Source organism: Rhamphochromis sp. 'chilingali' (genome assembly GCF_963969265.1).
Source record: "Rhamphochromis sp. 'chilingali' genome assembly, chromosome: 22".
In the NCBI taxonomy this organism is placed as follows: Eukaryota; Metazoa; Chordata; class Actinopteri; order Cichliformes; family Cichlidae; genus Rhamphochromis; species Rhamphochromis sp. 'chilingali'.
Genome location: NC_137950.1, coordinates 18,569,992 through 18,587,444, shown reverse-complemented (window position 1 = coordinate 18,587,444; position 17,453 = coordinate 18,569,992). Strand labels below are relative to the sequence as shown.

The 17,453-nt window shown below is 43.2% G+C and overlaps 1 protein-coding gene across 21 annotated transcripts in view; it reads left to right on the top strand.

Annotated features, from left to right (window-relative positions):
- Positions 1–17,453, top strand: part of tcf7l2 (transcription factor 7 like 2) — an 86,374-nt gene that overhangs the window by 55,603 nt on the left and 13,318 nt on the right. For 20 of the 21 annotated variants that reach the window (XM_080872254.1, XM_080872243.1, XM_080872261.1 and 17 more), the window contains 2 exons: positions 14,172–14,304; positions 16,753–16,855. In XM_080872254.1, coding sequence (XP_080728380.1) covers positions 14,172–14,304; positions 16,753–16,855 — 236 coding nt within the window. Of the gene's footprint in view, positions 1–8,628; positions 8,771–14,171; positions 14,305–16,752; positions 16,856–17,453 lie in introns of those variants that run through there. The other variant, XM_080872251.1, reaches the window with a different exon arrangement.

Below are 17,453 nucleotides of genomic sequence, written 5' to 3'. Positions count from 1 at the left end.
AAGTCTTTGTCAGGTGAAATGAAGGAGAAACTAGGCCTTTGATATAGTTGCATTTTTAATTGCATGGTTTGTTTTGACAATTTAGGCAATGATGCTAAAAATACTTTATCCATAATCGAGTTACGCTGTCATTTACGTTGTCCTCCTTTTTTTTTTTTTTTTTTTTTTTTTGCTTTTCAGAAACAGCTGTGTAGCAGAATCCATATTTGTGTTTATTTGATTTATTACCTAATCCCTTTCTTTCCCATCAAACAGAATTAAGTTGCAAAACGTCAAAACAATTGTCAGGAAATGGCTGCGTGCTGCTTGCTGACTTCTCGCGGCGCACGGGGCTACGTTCTAATTCCGCCAGCGTTTCGCCGGCACATCACTCTTAAACGCCACCCACTCTGAATCTCTCCCAACTAAATAAATGAGGGGGGAGATAAGCACACATTAAATGTTTAACTGTCTCGCATTTGTCATCTGTTTTACCCCTCTTAATTAAACAGACGCAGCTTAGCCCCGGCACTCCAAGTGCAGACACACTCGCGCGCAAGCGCACACACACACACACATACACACCCCTGCCTTTGAGCACTGGAGCTTGAGTGCAAACACTGTCCTCCCGATGATTAATTTAGCCGTTAATATTTATTTTACTTGATCCCGCTAAGTTAGCAGCTCAGTGGAGGGCAAACCTAAGTTTTGTAGGCTGTTTTGTTGCAAAATGATGAGAGGAAACAAATAGGATTTTATTTAGTTGTTGCTTTTTTTCCGTATTTATTTCCTGTATTTTGTCCTGTAATGTTTTTAGTTTGTGGAGATGAGGTGGTGTTCTGTGGGCCGGCTGTGGTTTGTGTCTGCTTCGGTATATTGTAGTGATAAGAGTGCATGTTGAAAACATTAACTACTACCTCCACCCAGTGGCACAAAATGAAAAAAAAAGGCAGGTGTGATTGGCAGCACACAATATTTAATGTAGTGGGAAGACTTGCCTTAAGCGAAGAGGGGGATGTATTCACCACACAATAGTACCGCTATCTTCCACTCTGCATTGTCTCTCTCATCGTCGACCTTATTACATGCCGTATTTGGCATGAAGAATCCCCTTCTTATCGACACTGAATTTTAATGCCATTGCGCTTAGATGGCCACCTTAGTCTAGTTGTTGTTTTGACATCGTATTGCATTTTTTGGTGTTCGTGTGTGTGTGTGTGTTGCTTTATTATGATTTCTCAGTGAATCAGAAAAAACATCTGTCTGCACCACTGTGCACTACTGCGTTCTCCATTGGTGCGATTGAACACTGTGTGCCAGCGGTGCTTTGCCGGTTCTTGGGGCATCAACAGATGTGGAAAGGGAAAGAGAGAGCCGCAGCCCGGGCCCGGGATGAGTGGGAGAAGAGAGGAGAGCAGAATTGGGGGTTCCTCTGAAGCCCCCTCTCCAGATCCGAGGAGCGGAGCCGGGATCAAAGTGGCTTGTTTTATGTGGCTGGTGCAACACTTTGAAGTCCCAGAGTCACCTACAGCACTCACTTCATCAAGTTCACTAGTGTCTTAATAGCAGATCAATAAATTTCAAAGTCAGAGAGTTAATTTGATACTAGCGCTGATGTGATCACGCTGGGCCACAGAGCTGGCTGCTCCGCTCACTTTCGTCTCTCCCTTCCCTTCTCTCCTCCTCACCTAGATTGGACCTGTTTTAGGCTCTCAACTTGAATTAATTCGCAGCGTTTGGTGCCTGTTTTCATAGACGGCCTTGTGTGAACACTTAATCAGTGTCTGTGCCCTTGTCACAACAATGAAAAGATTGTTTTATTAATTGTAATTTAAATTTGAGTCATTCCCTTCCTTGCACTTATTTGAATTTAAAGAGATGTATGTTTAAAATCTAAATTTGTTATGTTTTTAATTAGAAATGATTTATTAGTGATGCACATTTGAAATTTTGATTCTTTGATATTTTTAGCGATACGTGTTTAATTGAGATAATTATTTAAACCCACAATTAATTAGATTTTTTTTTAAACTAGGTTAGCTTCCTAATTTTATTACATTTACAATTTTTAGCCGGTGAAATCAAACATTGAACAATCTTGCAAATTAAGAGTTTCACATTTTTATACTAAATTATATGTATGACACACATTTAGTTAAATTTCAGATTTAAAAGTAAATAAACTGGTAAAAAAGAAAAATCTAAAGAATTATTTCCAGTTTTTTTTAAAAGCGACATAATTTAAAAAATACAATAAAATAAGATAATGCCGCGCCGACGGCTTTTAGAGATCGGGCGATTCGGGATGAAGCAGCGCTTTCTCAAGCGCGCTATTCATCTCAGAGAAAACCAGCACCATCTGCATTCGGTGCCGTGATACCAGTGAGTTGGTGAGGCCGGATCAGCTCCTGGAGAACAAAAGGCCAATTTAGTATGTTCATCTAAGGGTTACTAATGGTATTAGGTAGCCGGCAGGGTGGTCGGCAGGGGCTCGGCGCTCCAAGGTGAGCCCGCAGCTTGACCCCTACACTCACACCAATTCACTGGGCTGCTGGCATTAGTGCCCCACATCTGCCATTTTTTTGTGCGACTGCTTCTGTGCCTTTTCGCTTTATTTTATGGTTGTGTTCTTCAGACGACAGAAAGTAACAGAAAATAAGTTTTAATTGGACCCGGTAAGAATTTGTCCGTTCCCCCGATTGAAATGATTGAAAAGAGAAGAGAAATCAGATAATTGTGGGGAAAGGAAGGATGCTGCTGGGAAAGCTGGGCATGGTGCCGTTCAAAATTTACAATACTAAGAAAAGTGTTTTGTATTTTTTTTAAAATCATGCAAAAGGTGCTTTGGATACAGAGGAGTAAAGAAGATGATGCGTCATCTGCTTAATTTTTCTAGACACGTGTTAGTAGCAGTGATATTTGTTGAGGTAAATATTTCAACGAGAGCTTTAAATTTACTAAATAATTCCGATGAGGATTTTCATTGGAGAAATGAAACCAGCATTATTATTATCATTCAGATAATAATAAGAATTGTCACACGTTCGATGAAGGTTTGGAAAATTGTGCCGGGAGCCGTAGTTGCTGGTTGTGATGCCGTTTCAGTGGAAAGCGGGCGGCGAAGCAGGGGAGAAAGCTCCGGGATGGAGCTGGTGCAGCGGGTGGTGCTGATGCAGGCTGCCTGTGTGGTCCTCAGCGGTCGGCGATCTGCCGGGCTCTGCCGAGAGAGCCGGAGGTCCCGTGTTTTAATTATTGTTTCATGTTAAATTTATCTCCAGCGACGCTTACTCTGAAGCGCACGCACGTCTTATTTTTTTCTATGATCAAAAGAAAAAAAAAAAAAGGTGAAATCCAGCTTTTATGTATTAATAAAGATACCTGAGAGAACAAATGTTTTTCACTCCAAAAAAATATAAATCTTTGAGGTAAAATTTTGTCTCCTGTCATCGAAATTAGTTGTAATTTATAAATCCAGTGCTTAAATGATTGTAGAAATTGAGCCGAAATATTTCTATATTCCTCTCTCCTTTTTTTCTCGAGGTTCCTGCTGTTCGTGCACCATGAAATCTTGCTTCATTAAAAGTGTATTAATCTTGTCTCGTCTCATGGGAGGTACCTTAAGATGATGTTGTGTCTTTTTCTTTAAATTGTTGGAGGGGAAAAAAAATCTTCCAGATTTGGTCCCTGTCAGTCAGAAATAATTGTGTGCTTAATCTTGTCCCTGATGGATGACTTGGAGTTCAGCAATGGGCCAGCTCCAATGACAAATACAATATTAATATTCATTAACTGCTTTGACAATGCTAATTTTGATGCAGTAGTAAAGGGCCTTCCAAAGTTAGCGGCCAAAGCATCAGAGCTGAGCAAGGTGGCAAGATAATTTGTGCTGCTTTACTGAGCTGAAGGCTTTTAAAGTCTTAAGCAGGGGGGAAAAAAAGGCTAGGTACCACAAACAAAATAAAAGAGAAAGGGAAAAAGTTCAGACGCATTGGAAACCAGGACTGTGGAAGTAATACGATCAAGAGACGGCTACAAAAATTTGACACCTCCAATGCTGCATCTTTGAGCAAATATTTTTTTTATTTAAACAAAATCTTGCAACAAAAAAGGAGCACAACATGGTAAGTCAGCACATTCTTGATTTTTCTCTCTTTTTCTTTTTGTTTAATCTTTTTGATCTTTTCAATTATCGCCATTTGAAGATCAATAGTAATTTTTTTTCTGCTGTGGTTAAAAGGCTCACAGCGGTGGTATAGCGGATGGTCGGATCACGGCTTTAAGAGTGGGCTTCCTCTCTTCAAGCCACCAGTTGGCCGGGTTGAATTTACTATTGCCAGCTCTCCTGAAAACCGTCCACAGCTTGTATCCATTTATTTGTATTTTTGGGTATTATTTTAACTGCCGTTGTTGCCTTGTTGTCTGGCAGGTTTGACTTTGGAGTTGGGGCTCCTTTTCCCCCCTCAGTTGTCTTAAGAGAGTTCAGGCAGGAGAGTTGGAGGTGCAAAAGCTGTACTACAGTGACAGGCTCTTTTGGTGATAAATGTCTGTTTTTTTTGTCTTTTGTGAGACTGGTTTTTTTTTTTTCTTCCCGGGGCTTCCTACATCAAAAATTGGGGCTACCGACGGGCAGGACTTAGGGGCAACGTGGCTGCAACACCACACACCCTTTGCCCTGGATCGGAAAGCTTTCTCTAGCCTTTTTTCCCCCTTTTTCTGACACTTCTTCTGCCCGGTGTTTGTGTTTTTGATTTTGCATTTAATTTAGTGTGACTAGCAGTGAATGGAGCGTGGCTAGTTTTGGGGATTAATGACATGACGAGAGACACCCCGCTGCTTGAGTTTAGCCAAGTTAGGGCAACTCCTATAGACAGCACTCCACTACCTTTATGTCTTCCAAGCAAGCTGAATGAAAGCTTTTCTTTCTCGCCCTCTTTTTGTTGTTCTTTCAACTTATCAAAGAAAGAGAGATGGACACAAAAGAGCTTATTAGGGGGGATATGAAGATGGGCAAGGGGTAAAGAGGGAGTCCCGGACAGACGCGGAGAAGAGCAGCGCAGCCTCTGAGTGTGCGTTTGAATGCGTGAGGTGGCTGAAAGTGAACAGCCAGCTCTGGCCGCTCGCTCGCGGTCCTTCCCCCCCGCTCTGGGACCCGAAGGGCTGCCGTCCTAAATTCGCTCCAGCATTACCTTGGCTGTCGCCCGGTCCTCCGGCCGCTGTCTTATCGGCTTAACCCATCGGGCTTTAGCGAGGGGCTGCCGTAGATGAGGTGCTGCCCCCCAGTGGATTAGTGGCTGACATGGTGGTGGGAGTCTGCTTGGAGTCTGTGCACTACCATGAGTGCCAGCATGCTTGTTTTAACCAGGAACCGAGCAGCATCTCAAATACAGCTCTTTTAAATGGTAAGACTTTTCAACATTTTAATTACAGCTGTGCTTAATTTTCTGGTGCTTGTTTGACTTTAAATATCATGTTTTGGTTGAATCTATCCGTGGATATTTTTCTGTGCTCCGTTTGGCAATTTATAACACTTATGTTGCTAAGTGACAGATTGACAATTTGGATAATGAAAGGCACTGTTTGATTGCTTTGTCCTGACAGCCTGACAGGGGTGCATTATTCTAACACATCAAACCAAATACGATTCTTATTTATTGTGTGCTTTAAAAAATAAAATGCTGCTATTTCACGTTTTAATTCATGCATGCTGTTATTCGTATCGAATCAGTTTTAAAATATATATTTTATTGACGTTTTAATTTAAGTAAATCTGATCATCGCTCACATCAGCTGTTCTCATTCTTCTGGTAATATTAAAAAAAATCTGAGTCAATATTTAATTTGGATTTTGTGTGTTTAAAAGAATTTCAATTGTTTTTACTCAAATAGAATTTTTTGGAAATATCATAATTATACTGTAATTATTATAGTAATTGCTGAGGACTTTGAAGTTGGTGCTCGTGCATTTTGCCTCCGATTGTTGTGATTTATCAGAGAAAACAATGAACTGCTAAGGTCATAGGTTGTTTCATTTCCTTGTTTTGTAAAACTTTTTGTCCGTCATTCTTTTTCTTTTTTCCCCCTCGCACACTTTTCGGTCTCGTGCGAACATCTTAGACCGTCGAATAAAAAAAAGAGGGTTTTTAAAAGTTTTTTTTATCCTCCCTGTGCTCTCTTGTGTTGTGGCGTTGATGCCATTGTGGCCGGATGATTGGGAGCTGTCCATCACTTGCTGGCAAACTGGCAGTTTACTTAAGAAAGTGCACGTGGGACAAAAGGAGATGGCAGGAGTGTGGCGGGGCGGCTGAATGGAGGGAGGGCAGGCAATTAGCCACCGCCTTGTCGGAGCTCTTTTACTTGTCAAGCTGGAGCCCCGGCGCTATTGTTCAAGTTGTGTAAAGGACATTCCCAGGGCTTTGTTTTGGCTTTAAGGGCCTCAGGAATGCCTGCTGCAGGCCAGGGGAAGAGCAGGGTCCTAACAGCAGCAGAGAGGCTGAGCGAGTGCAGGAGGAAAAGAAAGCGAGAGCGTATTTTGAGGAAAACAAAGTCTCTGTTGTATTAAGAAAAAAAACTTTGCAGTTGTTTCTGTTGCCAGCTTTTAAAATGCTGTAATGAGAAGCATTTGTGTTTTCATTTCTCTGACCTCACTTCCAAAAAAGAAATTATTGCTTGTTTCTACATACAAATTTTCTCACTGTAGTTAAACTTTATTTTTAATTTTTTTATTGATATTCTTATTTAGGTCATGTTAAAAAAATTGAATAAATGTGACATTTATTCTATAAATATTTAATTTGTCATGGTTCTTATTCAGGTCCAGGTGTTTAGATAATTAAAATAAGGCAAGCCTAATTATTATTATAGAACGCAAAATTTAAAATCTCTTTAAAAAGTGTGACAGCTTGACTTATTACTTTAAATAATTAATTTGTTGCACTGAAAAAGAAGTTTTCCTCAACATGTAGCATTTTTTTTGTTTCTTCTCAGTTTACTAAACTAAACTTTACTAAACTTTTTATATTTCCTCTTCTCTTATTTTTAGTCATGTTAGGATAAACAAAATATTTTTGGATATTTCATTTATTTATTTATTATTTTATTGCTACACCCAAAACTAAATAAATAAAGCGAACAAACAGCATTGCAAAATTCTGGAACGTTTTTATTTTCTTTTTTTAAATAATAAATGAAAAGTCTCGTTTGAAGGATTTCCCTTTTAAATACATCTCGTCTATTTCTGCAGTGGATGGCACATCTTTTGAATTGCTCGGGGGGGGGGGAATCTTGACCACACAAAGCTTATTGTTTGGTTTCAGTATTCAGAAGAATAATGGTCTTGAAGGTGAAATAGTTGCAGAGAAAAAGGAGAACAGGGAAGAGAGGGCAGTGAGGAGGGGCTCGAGGCCTTGTTCACATGAACCTTGAATTGAGTTGGAAGGAGGGAGGAGGGGGGTTAAAAGAAGAATTGTTCTCCACTCTAAGGTATTGTTTAGAGGAAAAAAAGTAGAGCGGGGTAGAGGACAGGAACCAAAAAAAAGAGAGAAAGATTGCAACGAAAGGTGCCACGTCTGTGTCAGAGTGAAGACTTTCTCTCCCTCTCCTTGGTTTCTCCCCTGGAAAGTGGGCATGAAGAGGGGACTGTCAGCATCACACAGATAAAGTGACTGTTGGCCACACTTTGCTGAGCCTGCCCTCCCTTTGTGGATGTTGTTGTGTCTTGTTCCTTTTTTTTCCTCCACTTTCTATCTCTCTCTCTCTCCTGCTCTCTCTCTCCTCTTTGTCTCCATCTCTCGCTTTGCTCGCTTTACCTTGTAGCCAAAGCTTTTCAAACTGCCAGTTCGTCTCTGGGCATCCTGGAGGCACAGCAGAGCCCACACACATACACACACATACTCTTAAGAAACACATACACAGACCCAACGTACAGCAGGGATTTGGGTAATAACTGATTTTGTGTGTATATGTATGTGTGTGTGTGTTTGTGAGTATTTTTTTCTGGAGTATAGCTAGTGGGAAGACTACTGCGGTGCTGAACAACTGCTCAGAGTAATTTTTCCTTCTCTCTGTCCACATTCTGGCTTTCACTTCTTATACTTCTTGTCACCGGCATCAAAACTTTCTCTGACAAAGAAGAGGAGACTGGTGGCCGCAAAGAGCAAGTGCTTCTGTGGTTAGAGTGAAGGATTTTGGGGGATTTTCTTTCCTCTTTTTTTTCCTCCTTTTTTTTGAGCAGGCAGATGTGGGTGGGTGGGTGGGTGGAGAGGATTTGGTGACTGTGTGTTTATGGGGGGGGGAACTAGGCCTCAGACCCTGAGCCTGCTCTAGACACGTCAGGAGACACGCACTCTAATGTCAAAAACCTGAGGGAACAATGGTCAGCTGGCTGCGGCACCAAACGCAAAGCGAGGGGGGACGACAAACACATATGCACGCTCGCGCCACACATGCCCGGCAATACACTCGCACACAGTGGAGGAAGGAGTCAAGACAGGAACAGACAAAGGAGGAAGAGAAGAAGTGAAGGAGAGGAGCGGCCAAGGAAAGTGAGAGGGCTTTTCCCCGGCGTAGACGGGGAAGGAGGAGCTGGGGGGGGGGCCAGGTGGAAGAAGAAGGAGGAGGAGGAGGAGAAGGCAGGGGCGGGGGTGGGGGTGGGGGTGGAACCGAGGGGGTCATGTACCCGCGGGATGGAGCTCCAGCCGGGCCGGAGGAGACGGGAGCCAAGGCAGGAGTCCTAGGCCCCGGGCTCTCTCTCCTCCAGCAGGTGGGCTGCTGGCACCTCAATCTGAGCAGCTGGGTGAGTAACGCTGCTCCCCTGCTTCTTCACTGTCTCTGCTTTTTCTTACCACTGAAGGGTTTTAACATTGTTTTGACAGGTAGCTGTTGTGGTGCAGGCCAGTTGTAGATAGGTGAGGGGAAAGGGAGGAGGGGAGTGGTTTTTTTGGGGGGTGGGGGGGGGGGGGTGGCTGAGAGAGTGGTGGTCACTTGATTTTTAAAAAAAAAAGCCTGTTAGAAATACTTTGACGTTAAAAACTCGTGCATGTTCGTGTGCTTGTGTATGTGCATGCCTGACCTTGATCCAAGACCAGTATCCCAAATATTTTTATTTATTTATTTGTTTTTTGCCACACACTTGTGAGCATAACTTTAAAGCCCACATAATAAACGTTATAAACAATGTGCTTAAATTAATTAAAAAGGCAATAGACGTGATTCTCTCAAGAGGAGAATTATTTACTTGATAATATTTGATCAAACTCATGTCTTAGCTGTGAAATGTAAAATAAGATTTGGGGCAACCTCACAGATTAACATATTCTTTTGTTAATGTTGCCATTCAATTCAGATTCTAATTGCTCGGCTTTCTGATGAAATTCTTAGGGACTGATTGCATTTCAAAAGGCACAGTTCAGTCTGGCTCTTAACGCCGTCATACAATATCACCTCTCAGAGAAGCCTCCTCTAACTCAGGTATGTGAGTTCAAGAGGCTGTTTACACTGAAAAGGAAGAGGGGGAAAAAAGCTTGAACACACGTGTGTCTAAGAGGATGATTTGTCTTCACAGAATACAACAGCTCTACCAAAATACCACTTCATATTTAAGCTATTTGTGCGCAGTTTTATTTATCTGTGACATATCAGAACATGTCCTTTCTGCAATTCTATTTGATGTGCCGACTATCAAAGATGGGAAGCAGAAGGAAAAAAATAAATGATGACGAATGACTTGAGTGTTAGTGAAGAGAGCAGGAGGAAGGGGAGCAAAGGCTCTGGCCCACATAATATTTTTGTTCAGCGCTCTGATCAAGCAGTCAGCATGTCACTGCAGCAAAGTGAATAGATTAACTTTTAAATATACTGTGGTCTCGGGAGCCTCTTGCCCTCGGAGATGCATCTTCTCTGCAAGAGAAAACTGATCAACACCGCCATATCTGCTTTTTAAATCACCCCCCCTCCCCCTTACAATCCCCAGGTTCTTAATATTTTGAGGAGTTTTCTTCTTCTTCTCCTGCTTCTTCTTCTGATTAACCAAAAAATTATTATTTTTGAAATGTAGCAGAGTTTTAATCAGCATGTTATCCTGGAAGGTCATGGCTTTGATAAGCCTGTAATTTGTCAGAGCATTTCATATTCCATCGCTGCTAATCTCTAAGTATTCCTTTAGATTGTCTGCTTGAATCTGAGGATTGATTTGGCTGAGTGCTACGAGGACTAGCGTGTGTGTGTGTGTGTGTGTTTGAACATTCATTGGTATGATATGGCGTTTGCTTAGAGATTAATATCTGTAGCCTGGAGGGGGCACTCTATGCCTCCCAAAGGAAAACTAATTCTGTGTAAACAGATTTCAGCAGGACAGCATCGATTGATACCAGATGATTAGATTAGTGGCAGCACCGTTTGTACTTTGTTTCTTTTTTTTTTTTTTTGTTTTGCTTTATATCAAATCATGCGCACACACATCTCCCCCCTTCCCACTATTGCTGTTGTGTTGTTTTCTGTATGGTGTCACTCCATGTGATTTGGATTCCGGCCACTTGCGTGTTCTGGGAGAGGCAGTGTGCTCTGGCAGCTTTTTCTGCTTGCTTTGGAATTTGGAGGACCCCAATCCATCACGCCACTGTCATCCCCACGTCCCTCACCCCTCTCTTCCCGGTCTCCCTTCCCTGCCCCGGCCTCACTACAGCTCATTAGCGCCCTGCAAGCTGTTGTGACAACTCATCATATCATGACATGAAGCAAGGAGACAGAGGCTCTAGCCCCCTGCCCAGCCACCCACTGGGCCCACAAGGTCGCCACCTTCACATTTAGGGCTCAAATTGGCCCTGCAAGGTTCCACCAGGCGGAAATGCAAGGCCAACAGCTTTTTCCTGTCTGGCCTCCACCTCTCTGTCCCCCTCCCTTTGTCTTACTCTGTCCTGCTGTCACTTTATTCCCCCCCTGACTTCTCCTGTACCCCATCTCCCTTCCAAAAGGTCTGACATCTGAAAGGCTTTTCACTGATGGAAGTTACCAGCTACTATATATATTATATATAGTTTTTATTTATGCACTTGCTGAAATGGATTGAATTTGCAGGAAGAGGCTGATTATGACCCTATTAAAACATGCAGGCTTCCTGTGAGCATTTTAACCTCACATCTGGAAGAAAGAGGAGCGGATCAGAATAAAAAAAAGAGCCAAGGCGATATTAATAACACAATCAAACGCCAACAACTGCTGCTTCTGTTTGTGTCTGCTGGGTGGATTTCAGCAGCAGGTGCCATATCTGTGTCCTGGATGTGGAAAGAGTAAACGTGCTCACTGATGTTCGCACAAGAGGGTGCCCTTAAATTTTACTTCAGGCTGTTTTGAATGCGAAATCTCTTTCTCGAGCTTGCGAATCAGCTCGTCACATCTGCAGAGCGGCGCGTCCGTCTCCTGCTATATTTGTTTATTTTCACGACATAGGTGGTGGGAAGGATGCGAGTCAGCGGGGGTGTAGGGGCAGGAAATGTTCTTTTCTTTTTACCCCTGGCTTTTGTGGAGCAGGGAGAGTAAAGCCTCCCACGTCGCCTGCTTTTTGTTTCCCTGTGTGGGCCCTGTGCGGCTCAAGCACCCAGCAGCCTGCTAGACGAGTCCTGGGCCTTGCATTGTCCCACAGTGGGCCACAGGGCAGGTGCTGGGCCTCTTTTCCGCAAGGGACCACCGGGTACTGTCTTGACGTCAGCAGGAAGTTATGATGATTGCAAAAAATGCAGAGTGTGCGTATTAGCTGATGGAAGAAGGTCGATATCAGCTGACTGATTGATGTAAGCAGGATGTAGATAACACAGTGGGGGCTAGTTTGACCAATTCTTGAGTCCTCAAACTATAAAGGCTTCTTTTAAAGGACCTACCTTTAAAGTCTTGCAACAAACACCAAAACTTGAGTTTATGTTACAGTGTCCTTTTTCTGGCTTCACGTTTTTCCACCTCCAGCAGGCAGTTCAGCCTACTGCTATTTGCATCACTCTGAGCTTTTCAGGAAAAAAAAAAAGAGGACACTCTTATACCACAAGTGACTGTGATGTAAATCGTCTGCCCTCTACTTCTCTCCCTCCCTCTTAGTCCCATACACACCCTCTCTAACACCCTCTGTCTAAATGTGGACTCAGTGGATGGGCATTTTGAACTGTCTTCTCAATGGCCGGGGTCCCTGGACAAAAGAACTCATTTAAAAGTCCACTAAAGCTTTTTCAGCGCAGAGAGTTGAAGAATTGACAACATTCTTTCACATCATTACCCGAGGGAGGAGCGGAGAGACGTGAAGGAGGAGGTTAGGAGGTGAGCGATGAGGTGGTGGGGATGGGGGGACAAAAAGAGGGAGAGAGGGAGAGACCGAGGCCGTCTTCTAGCATTCAGCTGCCGACTCATCGGCCACATTCAGCAGCTGCCGTAACCTCTATCACGATTGTTTTTTCCACCTTTTTTTCATCCCTGTATTCTGGGTGTGCAGATCAGATAAGGATTCCCTAAGCAACAATGAGTGCCTTCGTTTGTGTTTCTTTTTAACGAATCCCATTCCATCTATTCACCCCTCCAACCCTGACACACAAACACACACACCCGCCCCAAACCCTCTCTCCCTTTTCCCATCCCTAGCCTTTTCAGCTCAGGGCTGTGAATGAGTCCCAGGAGTCTCTCTCTGCCTCCCTGGAGTTCTGCTGGGGTTCATTAATCTTTCATTGGGACCACGGCAATAGGGAATGCCCCCCACCCCTCTTCCACACACACTCTTCCCACTCCCCCAGCATTGCCATTATAGAATAGAGGTCTAGATGGCCATGCTTGTACCAACCATGCAGATAGACAGCTTTAACTACCCAGTGAAAATTTAGCACGGGACTCTGAATGGGCTGTTGCTGCATCGGGCTCTCACACAGACACGATATTAACTTCAGCCTCAAACAGACTGGGCGGATGATTAGTTTGCAGCATTAATCTCTGCTCACATTTGTCTTGCCCTGGGCCTGTAGCTTTGCATTTGTATTGTCAATGAGCACTGGGCAGCTGTGTATCTTATGCATGTATCCCCCCACACACACTCCTCCTCCTCCCCTGCCAACATCTAGTCCCATTAATGTTTTTCAAAGTCTTTTGGAAATGTGCCACAGTGGAGCTTTTTTCTCTTTCTTTCTTTCTTGCATGGGTTAAAGTCACTAATGAGGGTGTGTGGCCTACGAGAGAGCAGACTGAACACACACATACGCACGCAAGCAGCTTGGTGTCTCACTCCTCTCCCCCTGAACATATCATCCATGTTATGATAAGCCTGATTAGTGCTGCTTCTTTGACTGCTGAGGGCAGGATAAGGATGTGTGGGTAAAGAGGCGAGAGCAGCCTCTGCCACCAGCCTAATCTACAGCAGAGCTCTAATCTGGTTATCTTGTGGTTGGGGACTGTGTGTATTAGTCTGTCCCCAGCCCTGGCCTGATGAGAGGGGGGCTGAGCTCCGGTTAACACAGGGGCCCACGGCAGCACACCCCTAAAGCTCAACTGTAATCTTTGGGTAATTGAAAAAAAAAAAAGGGGGGGCCTGCGCCACTTAGAAGCACAAAGAGAAGATTACATAGCTAAAACTAATTTGGCAAAAATGCAGAAATGGATTTACGGCCCCACCTCTTCTCTCCTAACCCTTTTATTACAATACACCCATACCCTCCGCGAACTGGGGCCCTGGGGGAATAGATAGAGGGAAGGGGATAGCAGAAGGAGGCTCGAGAGCTGAGCGGAGAGCTGCTAATGACTGTGGATATACGCGCGTGCTCCCTTGATTTTTGTGGTTTACAGATGATCGATTACTTCACTTACAACCGTGGTTAAAAGTGCCTCATCACACATCAAACTCAAATGTGAACAGGCAACCCCACAAGCCTCTTAGATTGTGTTACCGAATTCCAGAGTGACACCACAGAAGTGTTTTTAATTACAAACCATGCTATTTTCACTGTGGTTTGGTGGTTTGGCGCCTTGAGTATACCCAGAATTTGATAGCTCTTCTTTGGAGAACTTTCAAGTTGTAACTCTATGGCAGGCGCCTGCAATCTTTAACTCACATCCCAAATATTAACATCCTCGCCTCTTTTTTTTCTCTCTCTCTCTCTCCCCTCCTTTCCTCTTTCTTTATCGCTGTCCATCTTATCTTTCTCTGTATCCTCCTCCTCTCTCTTGTCTCTCAGTCTAATAAGGTTCCAGTGGTACAGCACCCCCACCATGTGCACCCTCTCACGCCTCTGATCACCTACAGCAATGAACACTTCACACCGGGGAACCCCCCACCTCACCTACAGACAGACGTGGATCCCAAAACAGGTACGGTCCGGAGTGTTTTCACACAAGTTTAACTGGCGTGCGGAGACGGGCGTGCTTGATTTCTGCTCGAAACACCTTCAGAATTAAGTGCACTTGTTTTCCAAAAGCGACAGGATGAACCTCCCGAAAACCCAATTATGTTCCGAACAAATTAACAATAAGTCTCAAGGGGTGAAAAAACACATAAGCTTCTCTTCTTTGATAAGGAACCACAGCTCTTTGAACAGTATGTAGTCGTGTTCATGTCACACTTTCAATGCAGGTAACGTGAAAAGGAATGAAACAAAAAAAAAAAGCTTATTTTATCCATTAATTGCTCATTTGATGACTTCATAAACATGACTAGCACTGTTTACAAGATACTTAATGTAGGACAAGGTCAGCTCAAGTGCTTCTTATTGAAAACTGCTGCTCTAATTTGTTTCTGATTGATTCAGCTATCATGCTCACTAAAATTGTTTGGTTTTGATTGAGGGGGGTAAAAAAAAAAGGGCCTTACATTTCAGAACAACAACCTTGCAGAGTGCCTCGTAAACTTCTCGTTAAACGTGGAATTCAGTAAACAGCCACCGCTCTAATTGCCAATGCTCAAAATAATACTGCCACTGTAGTGGGAGCTCTTTACTTTTAAAGACCAGCAAGCACACAGTTTTCAACTAAGTGCACAAAACCCCTCGGTATGAAAGATTTACACAGACTTTTACAGGTTTTCTCCACGCCTGCTTTATAGCCTGTTGATCCTGCAGTCAGTGTCCATGTTTATACTCACAATTCAGTCTCCTACATTCATTCAGCGCACTTTTTTTAAGGCAATTTCATTCATTTCCACGAGCATCTTGACCCAGCACTTAATTTTGCTAACTGTCATTCAGCCCGTCCTTTCAGGTTAATGCATTTTCAGTGTGCTGAATAATTTCATGCTTTTCAGAGGTCTCTGGTGGATTCACTTAGTGTTTTAGGTAATAATGTTCCCTTATTATGATGGCCCTTACAAAGGGGAAATAATGTGCCAGCTGCTGTTTAATGTAGTGCTTAATGGGGCTGCTTAATTGGGCACAGTGTTTAATTAATTAATGAGCTATATTAGGTCTTGAGCGTTGGGTGGCGATGGGATAATTTTCCACAGGCTTTCTTTTTTCTTTTTTTTTTTAATAGAACTCACTTTTGGTATAACTGTACTCCCAAGAAAAGTTTTCTGCTTTGGAAAAAAGAGTCCATACGTACCATAATTCCTCAAGAGTCAGATCCTGGATGAGCTAAATCAGCTGGGAACAAACACCAGCAGAAGCCAACGTCTTTAATCTATGAAGATTCATCTGGGTTTACGTTGGCTTTGTTACCACAGGCCAAAATACCTGAAGCATCAGCTGGATGGGCAAAAAGCAAGCTGTGTGGAAGAAACGCACATCAGCCAGCCAAAAAAAGAAAGAAATAAAAAATGTCCCCCAGTTCCTGGTCTGCTGCACATAAACCCCTCCCTGCCACACTTTTACACTTGTCTAGTGTTCCCTGTTTGAAGTTTGTCATGAGAGAGAAAGTTATTTTTACTGCTGGCTGTGTACGAGACCTTTTCAAGGCATTCGTTCGGGGCAGCTTGTCGATGCAGCTCCTTCGCCTGTCAGCTGCCACAGAGAGTAAAGGCAACACCGTGGATGCTGTGATTGCTCGGCGATGCCCTCAAAAAGAGCTGTCCTTAAATTGGATATCTTTGTCACCGTCGGTGGGTGAAAAACAAAATTTGCTGCTTGTTTTATGCTAAATCTGAGGATCACTTCAACGAATGGAGACTGATGATCGGATATTGGGGTTTGATCGTCACTGCGTTGTACTTCTGGTAGCATCGAATGTAAAGCTAATTGACTATTAATCTGATTTAAATCCAGAAATATTGAGGTGAATTTGAAAAAAAGGAAGCTCTTAACTGCTTTGTTTATTCACGTATGTAATAACTACGCCCATACAGCGAGGACTGTCAGTGTAAATCAGCGGGCAGATTCAACTGCTAGCCTCATATTGGCAGCTCTTTGATCAGATAGAAAGCTTTAATTATGATACTATGTTTTGTTAACTTCTAAACCGCAGTCATTTTATATCATTAATCTTCTGAGTCACCAGACAAATGTGACAAGAATCGTGTTGGTGTTTTTTCCTCACCTCTCTTCCCCTCTGCCTCTTCCAACACACTGTGCCGCTGTGCCGCCTCAAAGGCCTTTGATCAGGAAGTGTGATTTAGCACTGTGTACATTCGATGCAACAAGCCCTCTTCCTCCTCCTCTTCCTCCCATCTGCACTCCTGTGATGTCTGCCCCGTTCATATGTGAAACTGAACAAAGAAAAGATCCCAGCACTGACAAAGATTTTGGTTCTCCTCTCTCTGTCATCGTCTCATCCTGTCCACCTCCTCTCTCCTCCTGTCATCTTCTTTTTCTACTTTTTCTTCTTCCACAGGAATTCCAAGGCCTCCACATCCTCCAGATATATCTCCTTATTACCCACTGTCACCTGGCACTGTCGGCCAGATCCCCCATCCGCTGGGATGGTTAGTACCACAGTAAGCAAATCCTTTTTTTACTTCTCTTTCATCTTTATTCTCCTGTGAGTTGTGCGGAAAGGCTAGAAACATCTTCATGCTGTGATGATTGCTAAGCATAAAGGTGCGCATCAAGCTAAACCATTAAAGAGTGGCACTGTAAACAAGAAAAGTGGATATTACCTTTCATACATTTCATTTATGGATTTATGGACACAGTTTTAAAAGCTTTCTCTGTCTCTCACTGGCCCACCAACTTCCACACTCGCTGCTTAACCATAGCAGCAGCTCCTTTAAGCCCTCACCAACCTCAACTTGCTATTTTGTGTCAAATACTATTTTGCATGTCTGTGTATGGTTCAATTAGATTAATGAACTGTGATTGCCCGTATTTTACCCACAATTCCACATAGGGGCTCTCCCCTGGTAACTCTTGTCAACACTTGTTAATATGACAAAAGGCTACAAATTAAGCTCTGTTAATTTAATGTTTTCTCACCGCGATCTAAATACCGAGAGAGGCCTTGAGCGCAGCCATGGCGCCCTTTGATTTGCTGCACTTTATTTTGGTATAAATTTACATTCATTATTGTTTGTCTTTGGATGTGTAGACCTCAAT